This window comes from Odontesthes bonariensis, chromosome 20, assembly GCF_027942865.1.
Source record: "Odontesthes bonariensis isolate fOdoBon6 chromosome 20, fOdoBon6.hap1, whole genome shotgun sequence".
Classification (NCBI taxonomy): Eukaryota; Metazoa; Chordata; class Actinopteri; order Atheriniformes; family Atherinopsidae; genus Odontesthes; species Odontesthes bonariensis.
In genome coordinates this window covers 26,041,743-26,062,802 of record NC_134525.1, presented here as the reverse complement: position 1 = coordinate 26,062,802, position 21,060 = coordinate 26,041,743, and the positions used below count along the sequence as shown (strand labels likewise).

The window sequence follows — 21,060 nt, the reverse complement described above, 5'->3', positions numbered from 1 at the left end:
GTCTGAAAGCAAAGGTCTGAAAGCGAAAGCTACGCGTTGTTTTTCTGTACCGCACTCGTTCATTTTCCTGATTTTAATTCGCCTATGTTTCCCCCTCGCAGGCGTCATCGAAAAATGACATAACTAAAGTGTGTAAAAAAGTTACAGAGGTAAGTCCAAGTGTGAAAGTAACACCCATTTAAAAGCTGCAGCTGTGCAATGTATTTCAGAAAGAAGAAGGATCCTGCTGTCTTATTCTTCAGTAGACATAACTTCATACAAAGCCTGTGGTGGGAGCTCCTAGGCGGTCTCAACATTATTAAAAAAAAGTCACAGATTGGTATTTGGACGATACAAAATGATTTCCTTTGGACAAAATTGTTACATTGAATTTAAATTGTAGTATTGTTTCTGTGTTTACGTGATACTTTGACCTCGTGTGGCGGTTTGATCCTCTGATGTGCTGAAACAGTGAGTTATCTGTGCAGCTGTGGCCGATGTCACTACAGCTTTCTCTTCTCTCTCCAGAACTCCCTCTACAGCTGCATCACCAAAAATGAAAGTAAGTTTTTTACTCACGCAACAGATGATCGGTCATCATCTCCCTGGCCAGCTAATGCATCCCAGATCCCACTGGAACATCACTCTCCTCTAATAGGACTATTAGATGGACTTGTTTTTGTTCTGTCTCTGCGTTCACACACCGCAGGGCAAAGTGACTTTACCTGGAATGCTGTCATCACAGCTTTGCTTGGGTCCCATCCACTACCTCTCCTGTGCCCTACACTTCATTTTTCACTCGGGGATTTCTTATCATGGCACCTTATTCCTGCAAAATTGATGGATTTGGCCTCGGGGAGAAACTGGGATTGGGCCTGAGTCATCAATAAACTATCCCAAAATTCATAAAGCAGCAGAGCACTCTGTCATAACGGGCCAGTCATGAAGAATTAAATATTATTACCTGTATACTGATAGAGGGCCTTTTATTTCCCACACACTCTCACTTTAATATGTCTTCTCACTTTTAACCATAGCTGATTACTCACAAATCTGTTTGTCTCTCTTGTGTGTGTGTGTGTGTGTGTGTGTGTGTGTGTATGTGTGTGTGTGTGTGCCCCCAGTGGGTTCGTCATGCTGCAGCTTTGCAGGGCGTCACACCACCTGCAGGGAGTACTGCGAGGCCATCTTCAGGACAGACTCGACCCCCGCTGAGTCCCAGATCAAGGCGGTCAAAGACTACTGCCAAAGTCACAGCCATAAGGTGGTCGACTGTGTCAACAACTTCACTATGTCCTACCCCCCCCGCAGCCCGATAGACAGTACGTCCACCTGCACCTTCCACTCCACACACACGGTAGAACACCGCTGCTGACCGTAACAGTCAACGAGCAGGCACATCGTTTCCCCTGTTATTAAAGGAACAGCACGTAATAATCTCTCTGTAAAAATCACTCAAACTGACATGAATACTTCCTGTTTGCTGGACAGATGTTTGATCTTGTTGCTTTTACGCGCAATGATTTGATTTGATCATTGATTGATATTGAAATGCTTACGACAGCCACATTTGTAAGGACCCTTTCATGAAGGATTAAGTTTTTAAGTGTTGGGAGGAAACTCTACTCTTTCACTGGTTTTACATCTTTTTGACCACTTCACTAACAGACAGCACGATGGATCTAAGCTTCTTCTTGAACATCAAATGCAAGTTGTCATATATTTGGAACTATATTCATCTAAAACGATGAGCTGCTGATACAATCTAAGAAGCACTTCTAGTTTTAAGATGGATGATGAGGAAATGTTCTGTCCTTTCATATCAAAGTGACCACATTGATCACGACAAACAAACTTTCCAGCACCGATGAGTTGATGTGACCTTCACCTCCAGGTTTGTACTGCTGTGACCGGGCAGAGGCCACCCATTGCCAGGTTGCCTGTCGACGAATCCTCCGCACCATGACTACAGAGCACGAGATCATGGATGGTCTGATCAGAGAGTGTGGCTCCCAGCCCCTCCCTCAGGACCCCATGTGGCAGTGTTTTCTGGGCAGCGCTCACCCTCCTTCCCCACCTGAGGACGAGACCCCTCATCCCGTCAAGATGGACTGTGCCAAGCTTCACTGCTGCTCCAAGGCCAACACCTCGCTATGCAGGTACTGCGCCGCGTTCAGATGCATGATATCAGCCAGAACCGTAGAGACTGTGCAAATTACAAATGGAGAGGAAGCGTGTGTGTTCTACCTGAGCATAACGCAGTCTCTGCTCTGTGTGGTGACAGGGACATGTGTCAGGAGATCAGCACTCACTGGGGGAGCCAGACGTGGCAGGACTTTGATCAGCCCTGTGAGTACAACCCAGTGGAGACAGAGCTCATCAACTGCCTGGCTGATGTCAGAGAGCCCTGCCAGCTGGGCTGCAAGGACCTCACCTACTGCACCAACTTCAACAACAGGTCAGACTCCTGCGCCTCACCGAGGTTTAACCCATGGCAGGTTGGTTATCTATAGCCTCGTTTCCACTGTCAGTACGGGTCGGGTCACTTTGGGGTCAGCTTTGCGTTCCCACTGTACAAAGGGGACCCTCTGGGGTGGGCGGAGTGCGTGCTGAAGCGTAAATAGCAAATAACAGCTTCTTCAGCTTAATGCGACACTGGTTAGCGGTCCGGTTGAAACCACTCTGACATTTTTGCAGCAATCAGCTGGAAAACATTTTGGTTTCGCACAGCGCCATCGAGCTCCCGCTGCACAGCCTGGAACCGGTCCTGTGTGCTAGGCACCCCAAGCAGAAGGGTTACGAAAATGGTAATGGGTTCCATGGGACCGGTACGCGATAGTGGAAGTGTTCGTGGTAATGGAAACACTGAAATAAGCGAACCGTTCCGACTCGACCCGTACCGGACTGCAAAGTGGAAACCAGGCTTATGAGAGTGGCCTGCCTTTCAAGTTCCATTTGCACTGCTTGGCCAAAAAAAAAAAAAAAAGTCACACACTGCTGTTTTTGTGGAGAACCTTTACCTTTCAGGGCACACGTTTGCCGTCGGGCTTCTTTTCACTAAGCTTATATCTGTGCAAAATGTACACATTTTGGGCAAGATTTAGTATTGATGCTGGGATGTGCACGAAGTCTGCTCCAGCGCATCTTAAAGAGTTTGAGTGGGGTTAAGGTCTGGACTAAAAGGAGTCAAATTACGCGTAAGAACCGCTGTTTGTTTTTTTGTTTTTTGTTTGCATTTTCCAAACCATTTGTAATTATATGTGCCAATCCCTCTCCTAAACTGGAGATTCATATGTATGCTGTGTGTCACCCGTTCTCCATTCTTTTGAAGTGATTTTTTTTTTCTTACTCTTCCATGTTAATCAGCAAGTAACTGAACTAATCGTGTTGTTTATAGGAAGTGCCCGTGTTTTAAATGAACATGATCACACAAGCATCTTCACAATCGTGGTACTCTCTGCAGTTTGTGCAGAGGAGCGTTCAGATCAACAGCATGCAGTATTGATATGTGTTTTGGGGTCTTAGAATAGCCACCAAGTCCAGAATCGTCTGTAAAACTCTGATCAGTTGAACTACTGTAGTCGCCTCGTCGAGATGGTGAAGTTAATTGTACCTCAATCAGCCGCGGCAGTCCTTTTGGTATTTCCACCACATCCTCTGGTTTGCAACTATCAGTGCAGAGCAGGTTGGGGTAAAGGTCTGTGGCCACCTTAGTTGTACCTGTCCCATGTGGAAATTTGAGATGAAAGAAAAAATGAGTTTTATCCATGTAAAAAAGCTAGCTAATACCTTTCTATTGTCATCCCAAGTCATACTGCTGCAGTCCGCGTCATTCACTTTCCCACAATCTCAATCTTCTCTTCGTGTTTATCAAGAAATGCACGCTCGGGACGGGGGATTGGACCGAAGAGAAGTTTCGGTGCAATCTGTTGTTTTCCTTAGCTAGGAAATTGTTTTTAATTGGCTTTGTATGTAAGAATTGGACTCATTTTGAATTTGATTAACTATGATTACAACGAATTGGACTCGAATTGGCTTGAATTGGACTGTATCATTGAAGTGCCTTGAGATATGGCGCTATATAAATAAACTGAGTTGAATTGAATTGAACCGAATTGAAATTCCAGCTGGCTTCACTTTCAGTTTCTTCTGGCATCATGATCGAATTTCCCAAAAAGTCGTCTTTTCAGGTTTTTGTCGGCTGCTCCCAACTAAAGCCGTTATCTGAGGGGAAATCCTAAGATAGGTAACATCATTCTAAACTGGTTTGAGATTTATTAAACAAGTTCCGAATTGGAATCCAGTTACCTGCGTAAGCAGTTCTTTGTTTTGCACTCAACATCTTCTCTGAATAAGACGCAAGAGCAAGATCAATCTCTGAGCATGTTCAAGGAAAATCAAAGAGCGGCGTTCTTTCAAATTCCCCCAAGAAAATGACACACAATCAGATTACGGATTTGGAGTCTCAAGTAACAGATGAAGATCAAATAGAAGCCCTCCCAAACTCAACATCACAATAACAGACGCTGAGGTTTTTAGGAGTTTGAATCTGTGGCGAATTTTCTGCTTTTCTTCACTTTTCTGCCCTGAAAGAAATCAATGTGACGAATGGTGCTTTTAGGTCACGATGGCAGTCTGAGGCCTTGTTGGGCGTGAAGTTCCCCAAACTGCTCACGCAGAGATGTTTGGGTTTCTCTAATGGACTGCGGGGGGGAGTCTCAGATGGCTCTCTCCCCCCCCTGAGGGGTTCAAACGGTGAACTGTGTTTTGCCGGGAGCAGCGAGAAAGACAAACGCTGGCCCGGAGGTGGTGTTTCCGGGTGAGGGGGCGTGGGGCTCCTCACTGCATGTCTAGGTGTGAGACACGCTAAAGCTTGTGAGACTTGAATTTTGGAAAAATCCCCAAAAGCCACCGTGCCAAACCCTGAAAGCCCTTCTCCTACTGACATAATCATTAAATTATTATTGTATCGAGTCACTAATGTTTAGAATGGCGACCTGTCTACAGCAAACACTGCCTCTCACCTGGAGTAAAACAGTTAGAAAAGTAAGGTTTTGTCCATCTGTGCTGTAGGGATGAAGTATGCTTCCATGAAAATGACTGTTAAGTTGCTCTTTGTGCTCCTAGCTTTCTGGCTATAAATGACCCTCGCCGTTTTCCAACCGAGTGCCTAGTTACCTCAGAGGATCCCTCAAAATGGGGTCTTCAGACAACCCCTTTGGTTCCGGTTGACCCAAATGATAAATGTTAATCAACCCAGGGACCAATGTCGTGGTGCATCAGGGCGCCATCAAGTATTTATCACAAAAGTTTCCCTCAAATAGATAAATTGTACGTACTATAAGATTTGATGGAGTGAAATATTTTGTGCAACACAAAATGCAGCCACAAGGTTCCTACCCTTTTTCCGGTGGCCTCACAGGAAGGCAGGGACATAACGTGAGCCTGTTATTACTCCCTCATGCTGACTGCATACCTCTGCCTCCTTGATCTTTTTCACCAAGGAGTCTGTCCTCTCTGTCTCTTTCTGACCTCGATGCAATCAGATGTAGGAATGGAGTCTCTTCCAAACCGGAAAATCTTTTTTTGCGTTCCAACACGTGGTCAGATTACAGAATGATGTAGTGATTCTTTTGGGATAGTCTCTTTCACAAAGTCACAGTTGTTGGAAAGCATTGGTTTAGATGCCTTTTACGTTGACTGTACAAGGTACACACAGACTGAGCCCATTCAGTGATTTCTAGGACACAATGATGCCTGTCTTTAATGCAGCGGCGCCTCAGGGCGCTTTCACATAACGTCCCTTTCACATAGAGTGTCTCCATCTGATCTGAATCTTTCCAACTTTTTTTGACATGAGTTGCTGCCATCAAATTCAAGGTGAATTTCTATTGTGAATCAAATATTGGCTCAGGACATTTGCAAACCATGATATTCTGTTTTTTATTGACTTTTTTTTTTACTCAGTACAAGTGATGTGCGATTTGTGAGTCAATCGTTCAAAACTGGAGATTCTTTTTACTGACTCTGGAGTTACGAGTCATTAACTCGTTCACTGACTCTGCTGCTGCTACTGCTAGCTGTAAAGAGGAGACATGCCACACAACTGCAATTACATAAATGTATAAAGCTAATTGCTGTATTAGCTCCGTGGCTGAAGCAACGGCTCTGCTCCAGCTCTCCCTCCCAGCTCGTAGAGCCCCTTCCTTAAGGCCGGCGCACACCTTTACGATGTCATCGTTGCATCGTTTGTCGGGTGATCGGCATAACAATTCGGACCGTATTTTACACGCTCACACGTCCACCGCACACACTTGCGAACCTACGAGTTTTTTGACAGAATGTTATCACATGACCGAAACGACAAAATCGTTTGTCGGCTGCTACCGCACACCTTAACGATTCCCATGCGAAGTCATCGGGCCGACAAAATCGTACATGAATCGTAAAGGTGTGCGCCGGCCTTTACCCGAGAAACTCGCCAACTCGCTGTTCTGCACAGTTCAGGACTCATGATTCAGGACTCATGATTCAGGACTCATGATTCAGGACTCATGATTCAGGACTCACTCGCTCCCTCTCCCTCCCGGCTTTATTTTGAAGGAAGCGGGAGTTCATTCAATTCAATTCAATTCATTCAATTCATTTTATTTATATAGCGCCAAATACAACAAATGTCATCTCAAGGCACTTAGATAATAAAGTCCAATTCAAACCAATTGGAATTCAATTACTCATATATTATATTATATCGTTCATTCTGTAAATAATTATTTTATTCTAATGGTGCAGTGTTGAATGTTAGAATATTAATAAATTTTACACTATTGTTTAGGGTATTTAAATGTTCTATTTGTGCACAGTTTCATACATTTTATTATATTTTTGCACTGTTTCACACTGAATGTTAATTTATTGGCTATCTGGGTTATTTGAATTTATTTAGAGAGAAAGAAAGAAAAACTAGAAAGCTGCAAGCAGCTGTATGCGGGGCCGAGATGTGCGAACGTTGGGTCATGCGCTGGACGCGCTGGACGTCGTAGTCGCGCAGCTCTGCCCACACGCACGATACCCTCTGCGTACGTACGAGCACATAATAACCCCAATGCGGAGGGGTTTTTGAAAATTTCTAGGGGGCGCCACTGAGCCATTGTGCTCCGCCCACACACGATACACGATACATACATACAAGGTCGTCAGGGTGGACGTGTGTGGCAAGTTTCATGACCTTGCGATGATGATAAGGCTTTCTTTCAAACCACAAACGCCATCACACGATTTTCACCGCCTGGCCACGCCCTTTGAGGTTGGAAAAAGTTTCTCCATGATTTTTTTTTCCCCCATGTCTTAAGAGTAACCTGGCAGAGTTTGAAGCTTGTAGCATTAAATCTGTAGGAGGAGTTCGATTAAATGCGAGGTGTGGGAAAAAAAAGACGTTTCCAACTACCAGCAGGTGGCGCTATAGGAGGATGTCACTATGATAATATGTACGCGTTCAGGCTGGGTCCAGCATTGAACGTATGAAGTTTGGGGCAGATTGGATAATGTATGTGGGAGTTATAAGCGACTTCATTTTTTGTGGCGAGTGATGGCGAGTCATCAAACTTTGAGGCGTCGCCACGCCCTTTGAGTTTTGAAAAAGTTGCCCAATGATTTTCCCCACCCATTTCTTAAGAGTAACCTGGCCAAGTTTGAAGTCTGTAGCATTAAATCTGTAGGACAAGTTCGATCATATGCAAGGCGTGGAATCGGGCAAAAATGGTACCAAAACGCACTTTCCAACCAAAATGGCCGCCTTCCTGTGGACGTGGGACCATGACAGCTAGACTTTTTTGTGCGTCTGGGCATGATGAATGAGTGTACCGAATTTTGTCGTCACACGTGAAACTAAGCCCAATGTGGGGACCATTTTTAAGCATCGTCGGGGGCGCCACAGAGTCAATGAGTGACTCCCAAAAATATAAAGTTTAGATTCTTTCATGTCGTCGACTGGCAGGTGGTGCTGGCAAAATTTCAAGAGTTTTCGAGCACCTTTTGCAAAGAATAGGAAGACGGCGGAATAATAAGAAACAGTACAGATACAATAGGGTCCTTGCAGTTTCACTGCTCGGTCCCTAATAAATGTTTTGCCTTGGAAACTTCTTGATTTTTAGCCTTTTTCACAATGATTTGGGACGTGGTTTGGAACTTGTTTGTACATTCCGTGGCGCACACTCTGGGTGATTGATTCAAGTGACTCAAGTGACTCAAAAACCCGATTCACTTAGTGAGTGACTCCTACAAACTCGAGTCAGTAAAAGGAATCGAGTATCCCATCACTACTCAGTACAGCAGCTTCTTTAGAGTTGTGGAGGTGAGTTGGCGGAAAATGACTTGAATCTTAAAAGGCAAGATGAAACGTTACTTTTCTTTTATAGTTTGGCGGAATGAAAGCATTCTAAGAGATTTAAGTTTTATCAAGGAGCGTTATACATTCGGTTATCAGACAAACAGGTCATGGAGACAACAGGTCCAAGAGGGAAACCCAGACTTCCCTCTACCCAGCTGCTATCTTCAGCTCCTCCGGGGAGAACTTTCCCAGACCAGAAGGGATATATAACCTCTGCAGCGTGTTCTGTGTCTGTCCCTCCTCCCTCTCGGCGGTTCCCAAAAAAAGGGAGGCATCCTATTCAGATGCTTAAACCACCTCGATGTGGAGCAGCAGCGGCTCTACTCTGAGCTCCCTCTGGATGGTTTTAATAAGGTCTCAGACCTTTTGGCTTCTCCCTACGGCTTGTTCACATTTATCACTAGGAAAGGTCAGGCAATTTCCACTAATAAGCAGCCGTGGTCTCAAAATGAATCCCTACAAAGCAGAAAGTTTTTACAAGCTGTGCTCTTTGCTAAAGTGGTGTTACAATGTGCTGACCTTGTATTGCAAGTCACTGCAAATAATACTTTGCAGGTTTAGTCTCCATCCATCGGCACAACGCTGTCTGTGACCACAGGAGGTCAGTGTGCCATCTGCAAATACATACTGTAAAAGCAGGTTTAAGCTCCATCACGCAACGTGGAAGCTACATATCAACATGAATCAGAAATGCTGCTGTCTTCCCTGGAGCAAAGCTCTTTTAAAATGGGCCGAGGCAAAGTGGAAAAGATGAGAGGGGCCACCGGGCTTGTTATCACGCTCAGTTCTAAAGCCTGCATATCAGATGGCACGGGGGTGCATTAGTGCCTATGAAACTGGGAACTTGCAGATTTGGAAAGGCACCGTCGATGCTGACGGATGTAGAAAGGTTTTAGAGCGACTGGTGCTCCCATGCAGATTAGGTCTTTTTCAGAGAAGGCTGTGCATTTTTCTAGCTGCTGCTACACCCACCACATCGATTACAACAGCTCGGCTTCCAAGTAGAAGAGTCCAGTGCTGGACTGACCTGCCAAAATATAACCGAAAACCAGGTCCGTTGTGCAGCTGGAATCTTCCCATCATTAAAAGTGGATGTGGTATTCACCGGATTATAAAACAAATTACATTACCATTACCATATCTTGGTGTGAATAAATCTAAACAGGCTGCTGACACAGTGAGAGGAAGAAGATGAGATGCATGAGTTATCCCCTTTTCTCCCTCTGAGTTCTCTTCTGCTAAACCTCTGGGACTCAGACCGATTAAACTGGCATCCTCCGTCACGGCCCTGAACACAGCAAAGTATCTTAGTGAGTTTTTCCTAACAAGTATCACCTGATTGCCACATTTAGTCGCGGTTGAGGAGGAAAACCACTGTTTACCACTGCGGGGTTGACGAAAGTTAAAGATCCGGGATTACACACATTTACCACAAGACAAACAAAGAAGCCACTCATCAAGTGCAAATGGAATGATGGAGCCACACCCAGAACTTCTCCCCAGAGCCTTTCTTATTTGTAAACCAACAATTAGCTGACTCACTTGAGACCTAACCCACCAATCAGACATCAAAGAGGGAAAATAAATCGCTTTTTTCCACAGGGGAACACGTATTGCTTCTTTTTTTGTGTACTGCTTACTGTCTAATCTCAAATCAACCATCCCTTCGCCATAACTTATTCCAATATGTGTGCGTGTGTGTGTACAGGCCTACAGAGTTGTTCCGCAGCTGTAACGTTCAGTCAGACCAGGGTGCCATGAATGACATTAAGCTGTGGTCCAATGGGACCATCAAGATGCCGTTCAGGAACATCCCCGTGCTGGACATAAGGAAGTGTCTGCCAGACATGTGGAAGGCTGTGGCCTGTTCCCTGCAGATCAAACCCTGCCACAGCAAGTCCAGAGGCAGCGTCATCTGCAAGTAGGTCCACGACCCACATCACCTGCTTCCTAAAGAGTTCCCTTTGCATGTATTATTACAGTATTTACAGATTTGTTCTCCCACTTCCTCTTACCTGTGCTCAGGTCTGACTGTGTGGACATCCTGACCCAGTGCGGAGACAGGAAACGTTTTCATGAAGGACAAACTCCTGAGAGGATCTGTGAGCTGCTGTTGCCTATCGATGACCCTGAACGCTGCATCCCCCTTAGCACATACCTCAGTGAGTTACGTGTACTGTGCATACTCCTCAAGGACTATTGAAATTTGTGCCCCAGTGTTCAGAAGAAACTATTCTTTACTCGACCGCCGTCCAGTGAGGGCTTTGAGGAACATTCTGACAACTCATGGCCACTAGAGGGTGGGGAATCACAGAAGCTGATTTTTAGTAATAAATCTAGTCATGTCAACATTTACTGTAACTGTTTTACTGCATTTACAGAAGGAATGCAATGTACAATATCAGGATGTCCCAGTATTTTGCAGCCCTGATCCAAAGGTTTGGCGGTGTGACCAGCTGGAGTCTAACTGATTTTATCTGCATTTCAGGAGGAAGTGCAACAGGACTGTTTTATTTAATCCACTATTTCATTCTGTAAAGAAACAGCTCAAATTCTGGATGGACTCTCATCACGTCGATGGTCCCCAGAGGATGAAATGATCCATTTTTCACAGAGCCATCATTATTTAGCAAAAGTCTTTTTACTGTAGTGATTTATTTAACAGCTTGTGGACAAAAAAATTTGATTCATGATTGTGACTTTAGGCTTGAGAAACTAGTGCTATTCCAATAAGTCTCAATTTGTCTCAGTAAGCTAGGCTTGGTCACTATATCTGTGACATGGGCACAAAAGGAAAGGGAACTCAAAAGTCAAAAGTTTCTAGTATATGAGTGAAAGTTGAGTTTCATCCTTTGACTTTAGTTATCGCATTGACACAAGACACATTACCAGAATTCTCTGTTTTCCCTTTGATGACATGGCGACTGGAGCCAATAAATACCCGCAGAGTTACTTGATGCGGGACTGAAAGGCGATTAAACATTTTCCCAAAGGCCAGATGTTAGCTTATGTTAGTGTTTGTTTGGTTTTTGTAATGGAGCACAAAATCATTTTTCCTTCTCACCTGAAACACACTCAGTGCCCAGTCCCCTTGGTAACGCCATTATTGAGGAGGTCATCCATCCGTGTAACCCCAACCCGTGTCCCAGCAACCACCTATGCCAGGTCAACAGAAAGGGCTGCCTCGATAAATTCAACTGCCAGCCATATCTCTGCGTGCCAGGTAGGACCGGCTACTGCTTGTTCAGCGGCTTTACAATATTCACTTCAGAGTCTCAGATCCGTGTGTGTACTTTCAGGCTGCAAACTGGGCGAGGCCTCGGACTTTCTGGTGCAGCAGGACTCGCGCATTCAAGTGCCAACTCGCGCTGGTCCTTCTGGTTGCTATGAAGTATGCAGCTGTGGCCACAGTGGGCGCCTGGAGAACTGCATTGAGATGCCCTGTGTGGACACCAACAAGGCCTGCATCGTGGAAGGGCAGAGGAAGAGTAAGACACCTTTTTCTTTCAATTCAGATCTACAGGTGAGAGTCACAAAAACAAAAGTTGTTGTTTCTAACAAGATCTTCAGTCCGTAGCTGAGGATTAGTGGAGGAGGTCGACCTCGCAGCCAACACGTTGCTGTGGGTGCCGCTTGTTGCCAAGTTTCTTCCATGACTTCGATGCCCACGTGTTGCGGGCAGTGATATTTGACTGTCTGAATCGAGTCAGCGGGCCTTCAGGTCCACCTCAATTTCTTTTACCCTTCTTTTCTTGGGTGCAGTAGGTCGTATTCTCCAACAGGTGGATCATTGTCACCAAAGCTCAGCTGACGCGGTAGCCAATCCGCATTCATTCAGCAGACATAAATCTGACGACGTAATCTTATCTGTTGGAGTTGTGTGTTGATGTATGCTCGCTGTCGACACCGTTCGCGGACAGTTTAATTGAAGATTTGAAATAGTGAGACATTTGGAACACCTCAAGCCTGTTCAGACCCTGTTTGAGTATGGTCCATGTTTCTGATCCATACAGGGGGATGAGTGAAATAAACATTTGGTAGAGACGAATACGATTCTTCATGGAAATGTTGGACTTTTTCCACAAGCACCATATTAGGGAGGCAAATACTGTGGCTGCCTTCCCAATTCTGCTGTGGATCTCTGCAGTCGATGCCACTTTCATTTCTTGGACCAATGAATCGAGGTACTTGAACTCCTCGACCTGCTTGATCTGCACAGGGTGGACAGTGGCCCGTGTTCCATCCGTCATAAGCACCTTAAGCCGGAGTTACAGTTGACGCGTCTGTCACGGCGATGGCGGACCGTGACGTCAAAGTGACGTTTCAGGCATGGCGCTTGCCTTGAAAAGAAAAGCCGAGAAAAGTCGTGCACCAGTCGATTTTTGTAACTTGGCTGCGCCGAGAATGACAAACCGGATGGACCAATGTGAGACCAGGCTCAGTCAGGAGGTGCGTTTGTACAGCACCTGTACGAAATTGCAGTGAAACAGCACAGGGACCGCTTAAACTCCCAAAACTGGTGGACAGAGATTGGCAGAACTTTGGGGAAAGAGGGAGAGTTCTGTAAGAATGTGTGGAAGAAGCTACGGGACAGATACGTGAAGGCAAAGAAGAGGGCAGAGACTCAAAGTGGTGATGCCGGGGGCTTCAGACCTTCACCTCTATTAACTGAATTAAAAAATTAAAATTATCCGCAGGGCTCTCAAGTTTTCAAGTGAGATTCGGGCCGGGCAGGGGCTGGCCCGTGTGCGCAGCGGGGTTTCTTTCGTTTTTTTTTTTTTTGTGGGGGGGGGGGGCCTCATAGCGTATTACTGCACTCCTCCATCACAAATGAAGACTCACTGATAGAAAAACATCTTCATAGTCCCGATAGAGGTTTAAAAATTCGCCCTTTTATTAGATATTGAGCTTCTTTTCTCTCGTGCATCCAACAAAAGCCCTCAGATACATCAGAATTGTTTGTGTTGAAATTTGAATAACTAAACCAGTCTCCCTTGCTGTGTGTTACCATCAGATCACGGCACATCCTTCAGGACTGACTGCCACACCTGTTCCTGCTTCGCTGGTGAAACAATCTGCTCGACCAGAAAATGCTCCGCCGCCGCCGGCTTCTCCGATGATGACCATCGGCACTTCTCTGGTCTGTCTCTCTCTCTGATTGTTTGGCCATTAGAAATAACCACAGAAAAGATTTCCCAACTGTAAGGCTGTCAAATAGAGAATATTTCATTGCTACATTAGTTGTATGTGTGTGTCCTCATCTCATATAGATCATAAAGAAATGACTTAACTGTGGTATCCATGCCAGAAACGACAAATCAGCATCGAAAGTATGTCAAAACATGAAGAAATGATGAAGAAGGAGCATTGCTGAAACCAAAAGGCAAACTGAAGTGTTGTCTGACTGAGCTGCTCTTTAGGTTTTTTTTCTCAATACAATCTGAGAACTCAACAGCTATCGTCTAATGCCCCTGTAGCCAGTACTTCTGGTCTTCCATTCTAACCACCAGACATTAGAAAAATGGACCGAGACTTCTTCTTCTTCTTCTTCTGTGCTGCGGTCCTTGTTATATTCATTTTAAAAAGCTTATCAAGTTACTATGAGTGCTGATGTTCTGTTTTAACCAACGTGTACGGTCTGGTCTGCTTTCCAGACGACGTCCAAGACAAGCAGACCTACAGTGTGTTAAACAGGGACAGGAAAAAGTAAAAAAAATCAAAACTTAAGTGAAAAATAACATCATTGTCAAAGCCAGCTACTTATTTGCCAAATGATACGTCACAACTTGTGAGCGACGACAAGCAATGTGAAATGAGAAGACTTACTCACTAACTGCATCAGTTACTGGCAGTGTTGGAAATAACGGCGTTAGAGTATAACGGCGTTACTAACGGCATTATTTTTTTTCAGTAACGAGTAATCTAATGAATTACTTTTCCCATCATTGCAACGCCGTTGCCGTTACTGAGAATGTGCAGTGGCGCGTTACTACAATTTGGTTGAATGAAGCCCAAGGTGTAAGGTTTTGGCCACACATCAGCTGCCTGGAGAGTGCAGGGGTGGGGATGATGACCACATTGCAAATGATGATTGGCTGGGTGGCCGGATCATGCCCTGCTCAAGCTATCTCGCTGCATACTCTGACTGCCAAACACAACAAGACAGCGACAATGGCAAAGAGCCAGGGAAATTCAAAGATAGCGTTCTCAAACTGGAAGTACCGGCACTACTTCTCGCTCATTGAAATTAAAGGCAAGAATGTGTATGTAACATACGCGCTACGCACAGGAAAAAAGACTTTATCCACGTCTGCCTCGAGCAACTCGAATATTATGAAGCACCTCACATTAACACATGCTAACATGGCAGGCTGCAATCTATTGAGTTTAAATAAATATCAAATGTTCTACAATACTGTATATAGTGTTTTTATTCTTCGATCAGTTAATATAAACATCTTTGATGTTAAAGATGTTACAGAACGTAATAGCGTATAGAACATGAAAAATAATGTCACAGTTACTTTGCTGAGTAACTAATTACTCTTACAATGAGGTAACTGAGTTACTAACTCAATTACTTTTTGGGAGAAGTAGTTTTTAACTGTAACTAATTACTTTTTTAAAGTAAGATGAGCAACACTGGTTACTGGTCATTAGCATGTCTGAACACTGTTACACTGAGGCGAGCAACCTACTGGATGGACTTGACCAGCCAGCTGATCTTCTCATTGATGAAGTCAAATGTATTTATTGACCCATATTCATGCACCTGCTTGCATACTGTAGTACGTACGAGTTAGACTGCACATCAGTGTTCACAGTTCTCTGTGATCCCTTCGCCCAGGCCAATAAAGAAGTGCATCCTTCCCACTTTCAAACCTTTTACCCCCTCCATGTCTCCCCCTGCCCCCCCTCAGGTCCTCCCTGTAACTGTCCGGATCACTTCATCCCAGTGTGTGCCTCCAACGGCCGGACCTATCCCAGTGGCTGCGTGGCACGCTGCATGGGATTCAAAGACAATCAATACGTCTTCGGCCAGTGCCACCTCAGCAACCCCTGCGCAAACAAGACCTGCCCGAGAAACCAGAGGTATGTTCAGAAAAACAATCAGGGCGGCAGATGCTGACGCAGAGCAGGAATTTATTAACATAAAGGATGAATTATCGAGATCTGTCCCTTTCTCCTCTCTCCCTTTATTTCCCACCACTTCTTTTTGACTGACGACCAGGTTGTTGTTTTAGGTGCATCTGGTTCTGCTGAGCAGGCCTCGTGATTCCGTTTCAGTGACAGATCTTCATCTCCCCCAGCCTCCGCTCCTCGGCCTCCCCGCATTCCAACCATACGCTCTTCTGCTTTGGAGCTTTTTTTTGTAGTCAGACAGGAATTAAAATCTAAAAGAATACAGATGACCTGTGTTTCATCTAGAAAAAGTGTCCTGTGTCAAACTTAAATTTGAAACAGGTCTACTGGAAGGACAGAGTTCAATCGCTGAGACATTACTCTAAAGCGCAATAAGTAACCAAAACCGGTTACAGGTTTGATGGCTGACAGGGTGAGGAGAAACAGGTAGAGTTCCAAAATCCAAGACTTGGGCCAGACACGGACTGTCCATGAAACAACAAGTAGAAAGTCCAACTGGCATAGGTAACAACGGGAAAATAAGAGCCCAACACAATGGTGATATGTGTGCCCTGCCTTTGGCATTGGCACCCATAACAAGCTGCTGGAAGAACTTTAGGTTCAGAAATGAACTCCGGTTCTCTGAAAGTGAGGTATCTCACTATGGGACACGCCCCTGTGCGCTGTCCCAAGAAGCTCCTTTACGTCACGCCGGTCCTGACTGGCAGACAGGAGTAGCGTCTGCTCCTTAGAAGAGGGACTTCCTCCTACTACAGTTTAGTTTAATGTTTATTTAACAGGAACAGTGCACAACATACAATTGAGCCAGATTATAGCCACAAGGCTAATTTTCATCTGTAGTCCCTGGACAGAAATTGATGTTAAGTTAAAAAAAAAAAAAAAAAAAAAAAAAAAAAGATTAAAATTAATAATAATACAAAAATATAACAACAAAACACAATATTGGGTGAGACTATGTGCAGAATAGGCCTACAGTATATTGCATGACATATAGGCAAACGCAATTTAAAAATAAACGAAACAAAAACATGATATATGATAAAGTAAACACAAATACACAAAATCAATATCTAAAAATGTCCACAGTGCTGCCCTGCTTTTAGCCACTTCTTAAGACCTGATTTAAAAGTACTAAGTGTGGTGCTTTCCCTGATACTAACAGGGATGCTATTACACAGCCCTGATGTTTTTACTGAGAAGGCACTTTGTCCAAAAGTGGATTTTCTGAACCCACTTATGCAGTCCCCTCTAGATGATGCTCTTGAAGCTATTGTATTAGTTGTGGGTCTGCACAGACTCACAAATTGGTTAAGGGGAGGGGGAGCGAGATCATTTATAATTTAAAAAAATAGACAGCAGTTTGAAAAAGAAATCAAATAGTCTAGACTAAATAAACCATACTTCTGTATGATACTACAGTGATGGTAAGTTTTGGATTTTTTGTCCAGGATTTTCAGTGTCTGTTTGTAAGATTTGTAGATCAGTGACATGGCAGTTGTATTTGCTTGAGACCAGGTGGTTAAGCAATATGAGATATGCGTTAAAATCATAGCATGAAAATAAAGTTTAGCTGCCTCTGTTGTCATCTGATTCCTAATTACCTTAAAATTTAAGAGATTCCTTTTCACTCGACCATTTACCGTTTTAATATGTTTTTTAAAAGTTAAATGAGAGTCAACAATGACCCCTAAATATTTAAAATCATCTACTACATTGAGCCTTTCACCTTTAACAAATATGTCTGGCTCTTGACTCTTGTTTTTACGTGAAGAGAAGTACATACAAACAGTTTTTGATGTATTCAGTGTCAGACAAGAGTAATCTAGCCAGTCAGCTATTTTACTCAATGCTCCATTCAGTTTGTATGCTGCTTGCTGTTTAGATTTTGCATGTGCATATAACACTGTGTCATCAGCATACATTTTAATGTTAACATCAGGACACACTAAGGGGAGATCATTTATATATATATACTGAACAATAGAGGGCCCAGGATAGAGCCCTGGGGCATCCCTATCGAACAGGTATTTTCAGTGGAGAGTACATCATTTATTCTGGTGCAATTCTTCCTTCTTGATAGGTATGATGTAAACCATTTAATCGTGTCAGCAGAGATGTTATGTGATGACAGTTTAGAAACTAAAACATTATGGTTTACAGTGTCAAAGGCTTTTTTCAAATCCAGGAAAATTGCTGCAACTACCCCACCCTTATCTAGCTTAGATTTCAATTCTTCCACAAAGTAGCAAAGAGTAGTATCTGTGGAGTGATTTGCCCTGAACCCAAATTGCATTGCATGCAGTGGAACGTGGCACAGACTAAGATGGTTGATGAGTTGTTGTGTGACAACCCTCTCAACCACCTTGGAGATGATAGGGAGTATACTTATAGGCCTGTAGTTTGCCACGTCAGTAGTCTCCCCGGCTTTAAAAAATAGGTATAGTCACAGCTTTTTTCCATACATCAGGAAACAGACACTGATTGATGGACATATTTACCAGGTGTGTAATGGGTTTGCAGAGTGCATGTGCATTATTCTTAAACATGGAGGAGTCAAAACCATATATGTCTTGAGCCTTAGACCCTTTAAGATTAATTACAATTTTATTTATCTCTTCTTCATTTATTTCTTGGAGATTAAAAACTGGGTGTTCGTAGTTAGGTGGGGAGATAAGTACATTCCGATGACCAAAAGTTGTTGCTAATTGTTCAACAGACTCCTTAAAAAAGGTGTTAAAAGCCAGTGCAATTTCACTGTCATCTCTTGAGATATTGCCATTGATGTTTAACTCTACTAGGTGGTTTCCTTTTGTTTCTTTCCTTGACATTGTATTTAGGTGTTTCCATATTTTTTGGCCATTACCTCTTGCCTGCTTAATAAGGCCAATAAAATAGTTTACTTTAGATTTACGGAGCATGCTTATTACTTTATTCCTCAGACCTTTAAATGTCCTGTAATCACTGTCCAATTTACTTGTTAGGGCAGTATTAAGTGCATGATCCCTTTTCCTCATTAGGCTCCATAACTCTTCATTTAACCATGGTAAATTAGATTCTTTACGCCCATGTGTACATTTCTTCATGAATTTATCTTTCACACCTCCAATAATGCTTAAGAAGAGTGTGCACTTATCATTTAGAGGCCTGTCATCATGTTTAAAATCACACCAATCTAACAGTTTTAATTGTTCCTCAAACAGTTGCATATCCTTCTTTGGTATTCTGTATGAAGTCTTTTTATTTTCATGTTTGTAGAAAAACCTTTTCTTTGTTAGTTTTCGACACACCAGCACGAGATTGTGGTCTGAAATACCAGTGATGAAGTTATATGATGTTGTGATTCTCTCTGGTCGATTACAAAATATCAGATCAATCTGTTTATTAGAACACCGTGTAATTCGAGTCGGCCCATTAACCATCTGGGAGAGATTGTGTTTGCCGGTGATCTCTTTAAGCTTTCTCCTGTCTGATTTGCTAGACCAGTTAATATTGAAATCACCAAGTATCATAAATTCCTTTCCAGTGTGTTCAAGGTTTGATACAAGTGATTTAAATTCATCATAAAAAGAATTACTCGATGACGGTGGTCGATATAGACATAAAATTATAAACGACATGTTTTCTGACAATGAGACAGATACAGCGATGCATTCAAAGTTTACTGTCAACTCATATCGAGTGCTTCGAAAGCAGTCCTTAATGTATAGAAGTAGGCCACCGCCTCTTCCAGTTTGTCTGTCTTGTCTATAAATGTTATATCCTGGCACGGCATAAACAGAGCCTGGTGAGTTAGGCGTTAACCAGGTTTCGGATAGTCCTAAAAAAATCCAAATTCGAATCTGACAAGAGTTTATAAAGTTCATCAGTCTTGGATATTATACTCCGCACATTCAGATGCCCTCCCAAAAGTCCCGTCGGCTTGACGCGAGGATTCCAGAGGATTTTCGCATGATTTACGGTTTGGATAGAGAGATAGTCACGTCTTTGTTGCAACTTCAGAAGGAAAGTATTACAAGATCCTACCGGTTTCGTTGGTTTCGTTTGTGTATTCCATGCCACTTGATCCGGGGAGGATATATATAGAATATATAGGAGCCTGAGATGGCCTTCTATCTTCAGTCGCACGGTGAGCTTAGCGGCCGCAGCGTTCTCCGTGCTCGTTGCAGTAAGAGGGGCGGCCTGGTGAGGTCATGGCACCCCCGTGTGGCCTCATACGCAGCCACTCAGCCCTGTCCCGTCCGTCCGCCACTTTTATGACAAGCTTGCCTCGAACACTGTTCCACGACACTTTTAAAAAAAAAAAAAAAGTTTAAACAGACTCGGGGCTCTCGGTTCAGAGCCTGGTTGCGCACCTGAGAAAAACTTGAGCAAGTTTGGAGTTAGGGAAACTGTGTTTTTTGGCACTCGTGTGTGTGCTCTTAGGACTGCTCTTTGCAGATCCAACCTTCCTCCTCTTGATACGACTGCGATCCGTGGGTGCCGGCGCGACCTCTGCACCTCTTTCGGGGTGCCTGAAAAGTGTCCTCATCAACTCAGAGAGGAACAGAACATTTCTTAATCTCTTCTTCCTGGCGCCCTCGACGTTTGGGGATGGGTTAGGCTGGAGCAGGCATTGCTTGGGCAAACGTTTGATGTGGTGCAGTGGGGGGAGGAGGCGGCACCTTTCTGAACAGGCACAGCTGTAGTGCTGTACCTTCTCTCTTGTTCTCCTCACAGCGTTTCTGCATCGTGGCCACGGCTGGGCCGAATAAACCTTTCGGGTTTCGAGTCTTCTCTTTTTGAGAGTCTGGATAAATTCAGCCACCTGGCTCCCTCGTCAGTGACCATCAGGGCAATGGCTCCTCTGGAGGCCTGGATCTCACCAGCGTCTCGTTGGGACCTGATGAAGTCATAGTGGACTTCTGTGTCGGGTTGAGGTGAAATGCCAGAAGAGGTTTGACAGGAACCTGTTCCCTCCATATCGGCCCAGTCCAATGCTGACTCTCACTGGATGGGTTTTTTTCGGTGGAGAGGGGGTAACTCCAGGAGTCGCTACCTCCAGGCACTCCGGGAAGACGGGTAGAAGCTGACTGGTAGAAGATTTTGCTTTCGGGAGCCTCGTACCCTCATAGCAGGACAGGGTGGTCTCCAGCTGCAGAGCTTCAGGCCCCTCAATGCCCAGCTTTGCAGCTGCCCTTCAACAAACTTCATGCAGGTCCATTGTCTGTCCATTGTTGGAGAGCCGCTGCACGAAAGGCTCGTCCACCTCGTCTTCTTCAGACCCGAGGCCGATGGACTGATGAATCAGATCCAACACCCATTTTGTTCATTTTTCCACTCAGTGATTTACTCTGGAAAACATTTGCCTCTTTAAAACACACACACACACACACACACACAGACACACACACACACACACACTTCTCTGTAAACTCTCTTGGCTTTCTGTTCAAAGGCTTAAGACTAACTCTAATAAGTGGAGGTATTGGAACATTATTTTAAAGTCCTTTCCTTAACTCTGAGCATAAAGATGCAGCAAGTGGGCCAGCCAACTCAGATGTGCTCAATAC

At 44.1% G+C, this 21,060-nt stretch overlaps 1 protein-coding gene across 1 annotated transcript in view; it reads left to right on the top strand.

The window, feature by feature from the left end:
* reck (reversion-inducing-cysteine-rich protein with kazal motifs) overlaps window positions 1-21,060 on the top strand; it is a 74,762-nt gene that overhangs the window by 35,829 nt on the left and 17,873 nt on the right. The window contains exons 6-16 of the mRNA XM_075452297.1: window positions 102-149; window positions 508-541; window positions 1,104-1,301; window positions 1,874-2,138; window positions 2,264-2,437; window positions 10,077-10,289; window positions 10,394-10,530; window positions 11,448-11,591; window positions 11,668-11,856; window positions 13,383-13,508; window positions 15,289-15,460. Of these exons, the coding sequence (XP_075308412.1) occupies window positions 102-149; window positions 508-541; window positions 1,104-1,301; window positions 1,874-2,138; window positions 2,264-2,437; window positions 10,077-10,289; window positions 10,394-10,530; window positions 11,448-11,591; window positions 11,668-11,856; window positions 13,383-13,508; window positions 15,289-15,460 (1,700 nt within the window). The remainder of the gene's footprint in view (window positions 1-101; window positions 150-507; window positions 542-1,103; window positions 1,302-1,873; window positions 2,139-2,263; window positions 2,438-10,076; window positions 10,290-10,393; window positions 10,531-11,447; window positions 11,592-11,667; window positions 11,857-13,382; window positions 13,509-15,288; window positions 15,461-21,060) is intronic.